This window comes from Chiloscyllium plagiosum, unplaced genomic scaffold (genome assembly GCF_037043375.1).
Source record: "Chiloscyllium plagiosum isolate Xiang-an unplaced genomic scaffold, Cpla_swu_hap1 HiC_scaffold_24, whole genome shotgun sequence".
NCBI lineage: Eukaryota > Metazoa > Chordata > Chondrichthyes > Orectolobiformes > Hemiscylliidae > Chiloscyllium > Chiloscyllium plagiosum.
Genome location: NW_028270162.1, coordinates 3,773,264 through 3,788,547, shown reverse-complemented (window position 1 = coordinate 3,788,547; position 15,284 = coordinate 3,773,264). Strand labels below are relative to the sequence as shown.

Genomic DNA, 15,284 nt, shown 5'->3' with positions numbered 1-15,284 from the left:
AACAGGGGCTCAGTCCAAACCCACTCTCTCCCCCACATCACAGACCTCTGCCTGGCTCACAGGCTTCACATCATGACCTGAGTAGCTGTTATCTGTAATAGCAGAATTTATTAAAGTAAAGGCCCTTGTTTGATAAACATTGCCACACTCGGCATGTTATCTCTCTCTGATGTGTTTCCCTTGGTCATTGTCTGAAATGATTTTCTGTTTCAAAGAAAAACATTTGGCAATTTACATCAGAGAATCATACAGTAACCTTGTCCCTGACATTGCCCTTTCAACAACATTATTACTGAATACTGACAAAACAACACTTCAGCAAGAATAAATACTGTTCTATAGAGTACAAACAAATATGTGAAATATGACCATTCAGCCTGACAGCCTGTTCTGCATTCTATGAGGTCATGACTGATCTTTGTTTTTTTAAATTCTACATTCCCATCTACCCCCCAATAACCTCCCTATTCAACAGCAAGAATCTAAGCACCTCCCTCTAAAAAAGGTTTCTGATCCGACAGAGTTCCAAAGGTGCACAACCATCTGAGAGAAAATGTATCTCCTCATCTCTGTCCCGAAACCTAATCGCTCCTTATAAAACCTCAGTGCCCCCTACGCTCTGGTCTAACCCCCCCCCCCCCCCCCCCCCCCCCCCCCCCCCGCCCCAACCGTGTCCACCTCGTCAAGACCATTCAGGAGCTTATACTTTTCACAATTCTTCATCTCTTCTAAACTCCACTGGAAATAAACTCAGAAAGTCCAACAACTCAGAAAGTCCAACGTTTCCTCATTAAACAATCCACCATACACGACATGCACTCGCCAATGTCCTGTGTAACAGAGCATAACATCCTTATGTTTTGGGATGTGGGGCTTTCCAGTCCAATGGAACCTTCCCTGAATTGAGAGAGATTTGGAAAGTTAGCATCCACATATCTACTTCCACCTGTAAAGTTAAAATCCACCTGGACCCAGGGACTCAGAGCTCCATCAGTTTGCTCACTTCCCTGATGAGGGTAATTTTACCAAGTTCCTCTCTTCCTTCCAGCTGATTCATTATGGGAAGTCAAGCCACCACAGTGAGACAGAAGTGAACACAAACACGGCAGAGTCCCAGAGGACAATAGGACAGCTCTTCACATCCGCCATTTCCCATTACCTACCATCAACTGGACCAACACTCACTCACTCACCCTTCTTAAATGTCTACAGAAACCCTCACTGTTTGTTCTTCCGTTTCTAGCTGGCTTCCTCTCGAACATCTTTAACATCCTCCATCACCCACTTCATCCTCCATCACCCCCTTCACCCTCCATCTCCCCCTTCATTCTCCATCTCTCCCTTTATCCTCCATCTCCCTCTTCATCCTCCATCTCCCCCATTATCCTCCATCACTCCCTTCATCCTCCATCACTCCCTTCATCCTCCATCTCTCCCACTCTCCTCCATCTGTCCCTCTATCCTCCATCACCCCCTTCATCCTCCATCACCCCCTTTATCCTCCATCTACCCCTTTATCCTCCATCACTCCCTTCATCCTCCATAACCCTCTTCATCCTCCATCACCCCCTTCACCCTCCATCACCCCCTTTATCCTCCATCTCCCCCTTTATCCTCCATCTCCCCCTTTATCCTCCATCACTCCCTTCATCCTCCATCACCCCCTTCATCCTCCATCACCCCCTTCACCCTCCATCACCCCCTTTATCCTCCATCTCCCCCTTCATCCTCCATCTCTCCCTTTATCCTCCATCTCCCCCATTATCCTCCATCTCCCCCTTCATCCTCCATCTCTCCCACTCTCCTCCATCTGTCCCTTCATCCTCCATCAACCCCTTTATCCTCCATCTCCCCCTTCATCCTCCATCACCCCCTTCACCCTCCATCTCCCCCTTCATTCTCCATCTCTCCCTTTATCCTCCATCTCCCGCTTCATCCTCCACCTCCTCCTTCATCCTCCATCACCCCCTTTATCCTCCATCACCCCCTTCATCCTCCATCACCCCCTTCACCCTCCATCTCCCCCTTCATCCTCCATCACCCCCTTCATCCTCCATCACCCCCTTCATCCTCCATCACCCACTTCACCCTCCATCACCCCCTTCATCCTCCATCACCCCCTTCACCCTCCATCTCCCGCTTCATCCTCCACCTCCTCCTTCATCCTTCATCACCCCCTTTATCCTCCATCACCCCCTTCATCCTCCATCTCTCCCACTCTCCTCCATCTGTCCCTCTATCCTCCATCGGTCCCTCTATCCTCCATCACCCCCTTCATCCTCCATCTCCCCCTTTATCCTCCATCACTCCCTTCATCCTCCATCTCCCCCTTTATCCTCCATCACTCCCTTCATCCTCCATCTCCCCCTTTATCCTCCATCACTCCCTTCATCCTCCATCACCCCCTTCATCCTCCATCACCCCCTTCACCCTCCATCACCCCCTTCATCCTCCATCACCCCCTTCACCCTCCATCTCCCGCTTCATCCTCCACCTCCTCCTTCATCCTTCATCACCCCCTTTATCCTCCATCACCCCCTTCATCCTCCATCTCTCCCACTCTCCTCCATCTGTCCCTCTATCCTCCATCGGTCCCTCTATCCTCCATCACCCCCTTCATCCTCCATCTCCCCCTTCATCCTCCATCTCCCCCTTTATCCTCCATCACTCCCTTCATCCTCCATCTCCCCCTTTATCCTCCATCACTCCCTTCATCCTCCATCTCCCCCTTTATCCTCCATCACTCCCTTCATCCTCCATCTCCCCCTTTATCCTCCATCACTCCCTTCATCCTCCATCACCCCCTTCATCCTCCATCACCCCCTTCACCCTCCATCACCCCCTTCACCCTCATTCACCCCCTTCACCCTCCATCTCCCCCTTCATTCTCCATCTCTCCCTTTATCCTCCATCACCCTCTTCATCCTCCATCACCCCCTTTATCCTCCATCACCCCCTTCACTCGCCATCACCCCCTTTATCCTCCATCACCCCCTTCACCCTCCATCACCCCCTTCACCCTCCATCACCCCTTCATCCTCCATCACCCCTTCATCCTCCATCACCCCCTTCACCCTCTATCACCCCCTTCACCCTCCATCACTCCCTTCATCCTCCATCTCCCCCTTTATCCTCCATCACTCCCTTCATCCTCCATCACCCCCTTCATCCTCCATCACCCCCTTCACCCTCCATCACCCCCTTCACCCTCCATCACCCCCTTCACCCTCCATCTCCCCCTTCATTCTCCATCTCTCCCTTTATCCTCCATCACCCCCTTCACCCTCCATCACCCCCTTCACCCTCCATCACCCCTTCATCCTCCATCACCCCCTTCACCCTCTATCACCCCCTTCACCCTCCATCACCCCTTCATCCTCCATCACCCCCTTCACCCTCCATCACCCCCTTCACCCTCCATCACCCCCTTCACCCTCCATCACCCCCTTCACCCTCCATCACCCCCTTTATCCTCCATCACCCCCTTCATCCTGCATCACCCCCGTCACCCTCCATCACCCCCTTTATCCTCCATCACCCCCTTTATCCTCCATCACCCCTTCACTCTCCATCACCCCCGTCACCCTCCATCACCCCCTTCATCCTCCATCACTCCCTTCATCCTCCATCTGTCCCTCTATCCTCCATCTCCCCTTCATCCTCCATCACCCCCTTTATCCTCCATCACACCCTTTATCCTCCATTTCCCCCTTCATCCTCCATCTCCCCCTTCATCCTCCATCACTCCCTTCATCCTCCATTTCCCCCTTCATCCTCCATCTCCCCCTTCATCCTCCATCACTCCCTTCACCCTCCATCACCCCCTTCATCCTCCATCACCCCCTTCATCCTCCATCACCCCCTTCACCCTCCATCACCCCCTTCATCCTCCATCACTACCTTCATCCTCCATCACCCCCTTCATCCTCCATCACCCCCTTCACCCTCCATCACCCCCTTCATCCTCCATCTCCATCTTCATCCTCCATCACCCCCTTTATCCTCCATTACCCCCTTCACTCTCCATCACCCCCGTCACCCTCCATCACCCCCTTCATCCTCCATCACCCCCTTCACCCTCCATCACCCCCTTCATCCTCCATCACCCCCTTCATCCTCCATCTCCCCCTTCATCCTCCATCACTCCCTTCATCCTCCATCACCCCCTTCATCCTCCATCACCACCTTCATCCTCCATCACTCCCTTCATCCTCCATCACCCCCTTCATCCTCCATCACTCCCTTCATCCTCCATCACTCCCTTCATCCTCCATCACTCCCTTCATCCTCCATTTCCCCCTTCATCCTCCATCTCCCCCTTCATCCTCCATCACTCCCTTCACCCTCCATCACCCCCTTCATCCTCCATCACCCCCTTCATCCTCCATCACCCCCTTTATCCTCCATCTCCCCCTTTATCCTCCATCTCCCCCTTCATCCTCCATCACTCCCTTCATCCTCCATCAGCCCCTTTATCCTCCATCACTCCCTTCATCCTTCATCACCCCCTCCATCCTCCATCTCCCCCTCTATCCTCCATCTCTCTCTCTATCCTCCATCTGTCCCTCTATCCTCCATCTCCCCCTTTATCCTCTATCACCCCCTCCATCTCCCTCCACCCTCTATATCTCCCGTTGTCCCGATCCTGCCTGTTCCTTCTCTCCTTCTGGTTGGTGATTTTGTGCGTGTGTTCTGAGCTGTGAGCACTGCCTTTCGGAGGAACGCCTGGCACATTTACAAACAAACGCTGTGGAATCCTTCACGCTCAGACTCTCAATGCCCTTTGACGTTCAGCTTTTGCCTTGTCGCCAAACTCCTCTATGCTTTGTTGTTTAGAAACTGGCAGCACAACATTTGGAATAGAAACACATTGTCTGCTGTAAACCTTCCGAAATTGCTGGATTTCAGAATATGCTTGTATCCGCAAGTGTGAAAATATACTTCAAAGCAGAAACCAGGGTGGATCTGGAGAAAAAACGTGGCTGAGAAAGACAGAAGGAAGAGAAGAACTGCATTTATATAGCACCACTGAGATTGTACATTTAAAAAGCACCATTCACGATCTCAGTATGATTTAATGTATACAGACACAAAGTGCCAGGACTTTGCTCAAAGCTCCTTAGATTTCTTGAGGTATACAAAGGTTTTTTCCATCACTCTTGTATGAATAGCTGTATATTGAGATGCTGCTGAGTGCTGTGGACATGTTGAAATAGGAGCAAAGAGGGACTCTGAGATTAATTCACACTTCGAAGCATCTCAATTATTAAAATAGATGAAAAATGTTAGAACTTTCCACTTCAGTGAAGTGTTGATTTTCCACTGGTTTGATTAAGGTTGTGAAATCATGAAGGGATTAGACTGTATTCTAGGGGCAACATGTTCCAATTAAATAGTTTTTATTTTTTATTCTTTCACTTAATGTAGTTGTCACTGGCTGGGCCCAGTATTTATTGCCGTGTCCCTAGTTGCCCCCTTGAGAAGGTGGGGGTAAGCTGCCTTCTTGAGCCGCTGCAGTCCATGTCCTGTGGGTAGACCCACAATGCCCTGAGGGAGGGAATTCCAGGATTTTGACCCAGTGACAGTGAAGGAACGAAGATATATTTCCAAGTCAGGATGGTGAGGGGAACCTGCAGGGGGTGGTGTTCCCATAGCTCAGGGTGACTCCAGGTCTGTAACATATTTGAAAGTGTAAGTGGTCTAATAAGAGTTTGATATGAGGAAGGGAATCTTTCCCTTGGGAACCTGTGGAACCAGCCTCTGTGGAGAATTCACAAAAACTCCTCCAAGTGAGAGCTGGATTATTTCTGAATCAGAAGGTGATCGCTTCATACAGAAGGAAAGATCAGGGCCAGAGTAATCTCTTGGGTCAGTCTGGATCACCTCAGGGAGTGCAAGAGGAATTTCCCAGATTTTGTTCCCACACAAAGTTGATGTGGGGCTTTCCATTTGCTTCCAGCCCCTCCCAGGGGCTCACTCCGGTTTCAGCTGGACTGAGAGTGTCTCCATGGTGATCCATGTGGAATAATAATTGGACGCAACACTGGATTGCTCCTGATCAGGTCAGTGGCGTTAGCATCAGCTGATTATCCCTTTGGAAAAGGCAGGAACAAAACAGTTGAGGATTATCAAATCAGCCATGATTTCACAGAATGGCACAGCAGACCCGAGAGGCTGAATGGCCTGTATTTTCTGCACCAATGTGCCTATGATTTTCTGGATCCTGAAGCCAGTCATGTTCCTCATCACCACGTGGCGTGAACAGAGAGTGAATAACCCAACTCAAACAGCACAACTCAGCAAAAAACTCCCATTTTCCAATGTGATCCCTTCAGACTGAAGTACCGCATTGAGGACACTTACAAAACAATTTATTTTTATAACTGCAAACTGCTTTCGACACAAGTGGTTGATGCTGAACCAACTGCAGTATTGACAGGGCCCTGAATTCAGCACATCCAAAAAGGGCCAATCTTTCAGGCGATAGGATTTAGGTAGCTGTTTTTGCAGAAAGCAATCAGGAATTAATTATTTGCAGAATGGAGATTGTTTATGCAACTGGAAAGACTACAAAGGCATCGTACAAACTTCAGTGGACACTGTGCATACTTGGGCCAGCAGACTGCAGTTTCTGTAATCAGGGAATGGTACAACACAAAGGGAGGCCATTCGGTCCACAATGCCTGTTCTGGATCTTTGGAAGAGTTTTCCAATCAGTGCCACTTGCCCCTGCCTTTACCCTACAGCCGGGTAAATTCTGCCCTTTGAATCTTTATCTAACTCCCTTGTGAGATTGGATGATTTTTAAATTTGTCCAACACCAACACCTCCAAACCATCCCTTATTGGGACAATTCTCGAGTCTGTTGTTATCACTGTCTCAGGCAATGGATTCCTGAACTTAACTGAGTACATTTATAAAAAGAAATATCCTCATCTCCTCTCCGCGTCCTTCAGCGATTATTTTAATTGCTGGATTATTTGACATCAGAGTGTTTCCACAAAAAAATTAGGAGTGAAATAACCGCGAAAGGATTTTTTTTAACCAAGCTGAAAACAGTTCAAAGTCATGTGTCCATTCTATAGCGTCAAGCTTGGGCACACACACAGTGGGATCTTCAGTGAGATTCTATTAAAGTTTGCCCATTCTCTGAGGTTCTCCCTAAATGCCATTCCCATCAGGATTGCTTTGACTTTGATGTTCAGTGAACGTGTGTAATGTTCAGGGCTGTCACTTACCACCACCACAAACAGTGCTGGGGCCACAAACGCCCAGATTGCTCCCCTCTCGATCGACAGCCAACAACTGCAGGAGGAACACAAGAACATCAGCAAATGGAGTTCACAGGAGAGTCAAACCTCAGCACAGAATCCCAACAGTGTGGAAGCAGGCCATTCAGCCCATTGAGTCCAAGCTGACCCTCTGAAGAGCATCCCACCCAAACCCACCCTATCCCTGTAACCCTGCATTTCCATGGCCGATTAACCCTAAGCTGCATGTCTTTGGAGGAAACCAGAGCACCTGGAGGAAACACACAGACACAGGAGAATGTGCAAACTCCACACATACAGTCACCTGAGACTGGAATCGAACCCGAGTCCCTGGCTGTACCAACCACTGAGCTACCATGTAATCTACACCCACAGTCACCATCTGGGCAGGCCTCAAAAAGCAGATTCCAGTCAGTTTATTCACAGGCTCTGTGCTACCCAGGGTAATGTCGACATTTATGAGGTGAAACAGGAGATCAGAAAGGCCAAGTTTTCTGAGGAATGCCAATCACACTTGAATTGCTCATTCCAGTCTTGGGAAAATGCTCTGCATTTGCAGCAGGAGATTCCACCCAGAGATCATTCAGAAATGCAGAATGGTCTTCAAAATCTGATGGGCCCTTCATTGTGTAGGATATACGGCCTACGATGTGCGGCCCCCACACCCTCCGTTCTCACAGTAACAAGGTGCCCCATCCTGTGACTTAAATGTTCAGAAACATAGACAGCCCCTTTCACAGCTCCTTTCAAATGGCAAGGGCAGAAGGGTAAGTGGGAGCTCAGGGTGCGACATTGTTGGTGACAAAGGTGCAAGGTGGGAAAGGGGTCAGGTAAGTGATGGAGGGTTTAGAGTGGGGAGGTCAGCATGGGGAGGAGATGTTTAGATTAGATCACATTACAGTGTGGAAACAGGCCCTTCGGCCCAACAAGTCCACACTGACCCGCCGAAGCGCAACCCACCCATACCCCTACATTTACCCATTACCTAACACTATGGACAATTTAACATGGTCAATTCACCTGACCTGCACATCTTTTGGATTGTGGGAGGAAACCGGAGCACCCGGAGGAAACCCACGCAGACACGGGGAGAACGTGCAAATTCCACACAGTCAGTCGCCTGAGGCGGGAATTGAACCCGGGTCTCTGGCGCTGTGAGGCAGCAGTGCTAACCACTGTGCCACCGTGCCGCCCACGGTGTTGGATCTGGCAGGTGGTGTTGGGTTTTTGAGATGGGGGTATGTGGGGTGCTGTTGGGTCCTCATGGTCAGGGGGTTGGGTTCTGGGTTGAGGGCATGGCAGTGTTGTCTATCGCCCACTGTTGTGTCAATTCCTGCCCACTCCCCATTCCTCACCCACCTGTAACCCCTCCCCATCGCCTCCCTCTCTCCATCATACTCCCTTTAGCCAATTCCAGCCGGTCACTGCCCCTCTACCCATCCCTGCTCCTTACTATTACCCTCTCACAATGCCATCATTCAATCACCTTTCCCTCCACTTCCCTAATCATCCCAGTCACATGTGGACAATCAGAACCATTGGACTATAACTGGGAAAGAGTGAATTGGTTCTCTTTGATGTTAAGAATGGAAAAGCAGTGTGTTATTGAAAAGGAGAGGGATTGGAGAACTGTGAGGTCCAGAGGAATCTAGGTGTCCTGCTACATGGATCACACACAGTTCGACAGCAGGTACAGCAAGTGATGAGGAAGGCCATGTTTGGGGTGTCCTTGTTCAATGTATTGGGGATGGATTCTGAAAATAGAGAGAGAGGGAGGCAGGGTAGATCTTGCAGCTGTTGTTGGGATTGCAGGCTTTGTTAAAGACTTATTATAGGTTTTTTTTCAGTTATTACAGTCATTATATTTTACTAATATAAGATTTTTATTCACTGACATTTAAAAAAACAAAAACAAAATCACAATTTTTTTTAACTGACTTCTTTAAAAATGAACTTTTCAGGGTCTACAGGGAACGGCTGAGGCTTCTCTAAGCTCAGAATTTAAAAGGGATTATATGTGCTTCACATCGCAAAATGTTTTTTTGAAAAACTGAAGTTTTTTTTTAAATAAGGAGAGGTGTTTTGTCCCGGAGAGTCTGACATGTGGTCAGCTCTGGAGCAGAACTTTTTTCTTTGAGGAATTTATTGAAAAGGAGTCATTTTTATTCAGTTAATCAGCTAAGTGGTTGATTTTATTTAAGTTTTATACATTTGATAGATACGTTTTCAATTTATTTCTGTTTTAATATTATTTTCTGTAGGGAAACAGTGCAGACAGGCAGTGCAGGGCTCCCCTGTCGCTGTTCCCCTCGATAATAAGTTTTGGATTCTGTTGGGAGGGATGACCTACCAGGGGAAAGCCAGAGTGGCCAGGTCTCTGGCATGGAGCCTGGCTCTGTGGCTCAGAAGGGAAAGGGGGAAGAATAGAAAATCAATAGTGGTAGGGGACTCAATAGTTAGAGGAACGGACAGGAGATTCTATGGTCACGAACGGGACTCCTGGAAGGTAAGTTGCCTCCCAGGGACCAGGGGCCAGGGTCCGGGATGTCTCTGATCGAGTCTTCAAGATTCTGAACGGGGAGGGTGAGCAGCCAGAAGTTGTGGTGCACATTGGCACTGATGACACAGCCAGGAAAAGGGATGAGGATCTAAAAAGTGATTTCAGAGAGTTAGGTTGGAAGGTTAAAAAGCAGGATGAGCAGAGTAGTAACCTTAGGATTTCTATCGGTGCCATGTGCTAGTGAGGCGAGGAACAGGGAGTGAGTGCAGCCAAACACAGGGCTGGTGCAGGAGGGAGGGCTTCAGATGTGTAGATCATTGGGATACCTTCTGGGGAAAGTGGGACTTATACGTGAAGGGTGAGGTGCACTTAAACTAGAGGGGCACCAATGTCCTGGGAGGAGAGATTTGCTACAGCACTTCAGAAGGGTTTTAACTAGTTTGGCAGGGGGATGGGAACCAGAGCTACAATCAGAGGAGAGGGGAGTTGTTGAATGGGCAGAAATAGAATGCAGAGAGTCTGTCAGGAAGGATACACAGTTGATAGGGCAAAGGGGATGGGTTAAAGTCTGTCTGTTTCAATGCCAGGAGTGTCAGGAATAAAAGTGATGAACTTAGAGCATGGATCAGTACTTGGAACTATGATGTTGTGGCCATAATGGAGACATGGGTTTCACAGGGGCAGGAATGGCTGCTGAATGTTCCAGGGTTTAGATCTTTTAAAAGAAAATAGGGAGGGGGGTAAAAGAGGAACTAGAGACTGCATCACAGCTGCAGAAAAGGAAGTTGTTGAGGAAGGTTTGTCTACTGAGTCAGTATGGGGGGAGGTCAGTAACAGGAAAGGAACAGTCACTTTATTGGGTGTTTTCTATAGATTCCCCCCCCCGCCAACATACTGGACAGCAGATCCTGGAAAGGTGCAGATGTAACAGAGTTGGTGTTATGAGTGCCTCCAACTTCCCCAATGTTGATTGGAACCTCCTTAGTGCAGATGGTCTGGATGGAGCTGATTTTGTCAGGTGTGTCCAGGAGGGATTCCTAATTCAATATATGGATCAGCCAACTGGAGGGAGGCCATATTGGATTTGATGCTAGACAATGAGCCAGGCCAGGTGTTAGATCTCTCAGTCGGAGAGCATTTCGGTGACAGTGATCACAACTGCCTCACCTTTACCATAGTCATGGAGAGTGATAGGAACAGACAGTATGGAAAGGTATTTAATTGGGGGAGGGGAGGGGAAATTATACTGCTATTAGACATTAGCTATGGAGTATAAATTAGGAACAACTGCTCGATGGGAAAGAGACAACAGAAATCCAAAGATGTGCAGGTTAGGTGAATTGGCCAAGCTAAATTGCCCATAGGGTTAGGAGCATTCGTCAGGGGTAAATATAGCATATAGGGTAGGGGAATGGGTCTGAGTGGGTTAGTCTTCTGAGGGTCGATGCGGACTTGTTGGGCCGAAGGGCCTGTCTCCACTCTTTAGAAAACAAAATTCTATAAAAATATGTGGAGGCTGTTTAAGGAGCACTTGTTGCGAGCGTTGGATAACTTTGTCCCACTCACACAGGCAAGGAATAGTAAGGTGAAGGAGCTTTGGATGACAAGAGAAGAGGAGCTTCTCATCAAGAGGAAGAAGGAAGCTTACTTAAGATTGAGGAAGCAAGGATCTGGGAAGGCTTTAGAGGATTACAGGGTAGCTAGGAAAGAACTCAAAAATGGACTGAGGAGAACTAGGAGGAGGCATGAAACAGCCTTGGTGGGAAGGATTAGGGCGAGCAAAGGCTTTCTACATGTACGTGAGGAATAAGAGAATGATCAGAGACAGGGTAGGGCCAATCAGGGATAGTAAAGGGAACTTTAGCCTGGAGTCTGAAGAGGTAGGGGAGGCCTTAAATGAATTTTTTGCTTCACGAGAGAGAGGGACCTTGTTGATAGTGAGAACACCATAGACCAGGTTAATAGGCTTGAACAGATTGATATTAAGAAAGTGGATGTGCTGGAAATTCTGGGAAGCATCAAGATAGATAAGTGCCCAGGGCCGGACCAGATATATCCAAGGTTACTACGGGAAGTGAGGAATGAGATTGCTGCACCTCTGGCGATGATCTCTGCATCCTCACTCTCCACGGGAGTAGTACCGGCTGATTGGAGGGAGGTGAATGTTGTTCCTCAGTTCAAGAAAGGGAATAGGGAAATCCCTGGGAATTACAGACCAGTCAATCTTACTGTGGTAAGCAAGGTGCTAGAAAGGATTCTAAGGGATAGGATTTATGATTATTTGGAAAAATGTGGCTTTGAGAGGGGCAGGTCATGCCTCATCAGCCTTATTGAATTCTTTGAGGATGTGATGAGACAAGTTGGCGGCACGGTAGCACAGTGGTTAGCACTGCTGCTTCACAGCGCCAGAGACCCGGGTTCAATTCCCGCCTCAGGCGACTCTCTGTGTGGAGTTTGCACATTCTCCCCGTGTCTGCGTGGGTTTCCTCCGGGTGCTCCGGTTTCCTCCCACAATCCAAAAATGTGCAGGGGTTAGGTGAATTGGCCATGCTAAATTGCCCGTAGTGTTAGGTGAAGGGGTAAATGTAGGAGAATGGGTCTGGGTGGGTTACGCTTCGGCGGGTCGGTGTGGACTTGTTGGGCCGAAGGGCCTGTTTCCACACTGTAAGTAATCTAATCTAATCTAATCTAATCTAATCTAAAAAAAAAGTTGACAAAGGTCGAGCAGTGGATGTGGGGTATATGGATTTCAGGAAGGCATTTGAAAGGTTCCCCACAGTATGCTCATTCAGAAAGTTAGGAGGTATGGGATACAGGGAAATGTGGCTGTCTGGATACAGAATTGGCTGTCTGAAAGAAGACAGCAAGTGGTAGTGGATGGAAAGTATTTCGCCTGCAGCTCGGTGACCAGTGGTGTCCTGCAGGGATCTGTTCTTGGGCCACTGCTCTCTGTAGATGTTGCAGGCTACAACATGACATTGACAGGATGCAGAGCTGGGCTGAGAAGTGGCAGATGGTGTTCAACCTGGATAAATGTGAAGTGATTCATTTTGGAAGGTCGAATTTGAATGTTGAAGACAGGGTTAAAGTCAGGATTCTTAGCAGTGTGGAGGAACAGCGGGATATTGGGGTCCACGTACATAGATCCCTCAAAGTTGTCACCCAAGTTGATAGGGTTGTTGAGAAGACTTATGCATAAGCTTCCATTTACTGGGGGATTGAGTTTAAGAGCCACAAAGTTTTTCTGCAGCTCTATAAAACCCTGGTTAGACCACACTTGGAATATTGTGTTCAATTCTGGCCACCTCATTACAGGAAGGAGGTAAATGCTTTAGAGAGTGCAGAGGAGATTTACCCAGATACTGCCTGGATTGGAGGGCATGTCTTATGAAGAGAGGTTGAGTGAGCTAGGGCTTTTCACACTGGAGAGAAGAAGGAAGAGAGGTGATTTCATAGAGGTGTACGAGGTAATGAGAGGCACAGAAAGAGTCAATAGCCATAGACTTTTCCCAAGGGCAGAAATAGCTGGAGGAAGGTATAGGGGAGACATCAGAGGTAGGTTCTTTACACAGAGAGTAGTGGGTGCACGGAATGCACTGCCAGTGGGGGTAGAGTCGGAGACATTAGGGACATTTAAGCGACTGCTGGACAAGCACATGGATGGCGGTGAGTTGAGGGGTGTGCAGGTTAGATTGATCTTAGATTAAGATAAATGCTTGGCACAACATCGTAGGCCAAAGAGCCTGTACTGTGTTGTACTGTTCTACCAGGTGTTACTCAACTTTTTCTTAGGCTTAATGTTATTAAGGCCACATATATTGTACAGAGTGAGATGGCTAGTGCTTATTACACGGCAGAAGCAGTCAGATAGATGGGCGACTGCCGGGACAATAGGAAGATAGTTCAAAAGTCTGCGGTGGCTAATCCTCTATCAAATAGATACTCTGCTTTGGAACTGTTAAAGGGAATAGCCTCTCCAAGAAAGATGGAAGGGACCAGTCAGTTATGGGACATTTGAATGATTCTTATGTTAGGCAGCTTTTGACAAGATCTAATAGAATTATTGTTTTGGGGTCTCTCCTGTTCTCCTGTCAGGGACATTGACAGGAGATTCTGTGGCAGTAAGCTTAAATTTTGGATAGTTTGTTGCTTTCCCAGTGCTAGGATTAAGGACCTCTCTAAATGTTTCAAACATATTGTTAAAGCAATGATTGAGAAACCAGAAATTATTGTGCTCACTGGTAGAAATGACATTTTTAGGGAAAAGATGAATGCAGTACAGAGTGAATTTAAGGGGTTAGGTTGAAGTTTAAAAAATAAAATCTTAAAAGTAGTAATTTCTGGTTTACTCCTAATACCAAACTAAAAAGAGGGAAGGAGCAAAAGATGAACAGAGATAAATCAATAGTTGAAGAGCTGGTGTATTGTTCAGGGATTCAGGGTTTTGGACATTTGCAATGTCTTTTGGAATAGAAAAGGCCTGTTCAAAAAGGATGGGTCAAACCTAAACTGGCGAGGGACCAATATCTTAGCAGGAGATTTGCTCATTCCATCAAGGGAGATGTTATGTTGACAGGGGAGGGTGGGGGTTGGGGGAGGGAGTGGAGGAATTCTGCGCAGCAGTGTAAATGGAAGGATGGATGGGAACGGTTTGGAATGTGAGGGGGGCACATCAATTGGAAAAGAAAGACGAGAGAGAGTCAGAGTATGTAGTAACTCTGAACAACTAAGCTGCATTTATTTCAATACAAGGGGTTTAACATGTGAGGCCAATGAACTTAAGGCATGTTTAAGAACATGGGATGGGGACATCATAGAGATGGATGCATCTGGCAGCTCAATGTTCCAAGGTTTAGATACTTATAGGAAGGAGAAAAAGGGGGCAAGAAAGGAGGGGGTGGTGTTTTTGATTAAGGAATACATTACTGCTGTAGCTAGTGAGGACTGCAGATGCTGGAGATCAGAGCTGAAAAATGTGTTGCTGGAAAAGCGCAGCAGGTCAGGCAGCATCCAAGGAGCAGGAGAATCGATGTTTCGGGCATAAGCCCTTCTTCAGGAATGAGGAGGGCGTGCCAAGCAGGCTAAGATAAAAGGTAGGGAGGAGGGACTTGGGGGAGGGGCGTTGGGAATGCAATAGGTGGAAGGAGGTTAAGGTGAGAGTGATAGGCCGGAGAGGGGTTGGGGGAGAGAGGTCGGGAAGAAGATTGCAGGTCAAGAAGGCGGTGCTGAGTCTGAGGGGCTGTAGCTAGGGAAGAGATTTCTGAAAAATCATCCAATGAAAATATATGGGTAGAAATTACAAATAAGAACGGACAGACCAGTTTGATGGGATTGTGCTAAAGGCCTCCAAGCTCTCTGTTTCTTCATCTCCCGCCAACCCAACCAGTACCCTTCCACCAACACATTTGGTGGAACTGGTCCTCACCCAAAACAATTTCTCCTTCAAATCCTCCCATTTCCTTCAGGCCAAAGGGGCAACCATAGGCATCCATATGGGTCCCAGCTATTCCTGC

The 15,284-nt window shown here is 48.0% G+C and overlaps 1 protein-coding gene across 3 annotated transcripts in view; it reads right to left on the bottom strand.

Moving 5' to 3' along the window:
• Nucleotides 1–15,284, bottom strand: part of adgrd1 (adhesion G protein-coupled receptor D1) — a 380,324-nt gene that overhangs the window by 159,620 nt on the left and 205,420 nt on the right. For all 3 annotated transcript variants that reach the window (XR_015761231.1, XM_087999853.1, XM_087999854.1), the window contains one exon: nucleotides 7,239–7,305. Coding sequence is in view for 2 of the 3 variants with exons in the window: in XM_087999853.1 (XP_087855979.1) it covers nucleotides 7,239–7,305 (67 nt within the window). In the remaining variant the exon portion in view is untranslated. The remainder of the gene's footprint in view (nucleotides 1–7,238; nucleotides 7,306–15,284) is intronic.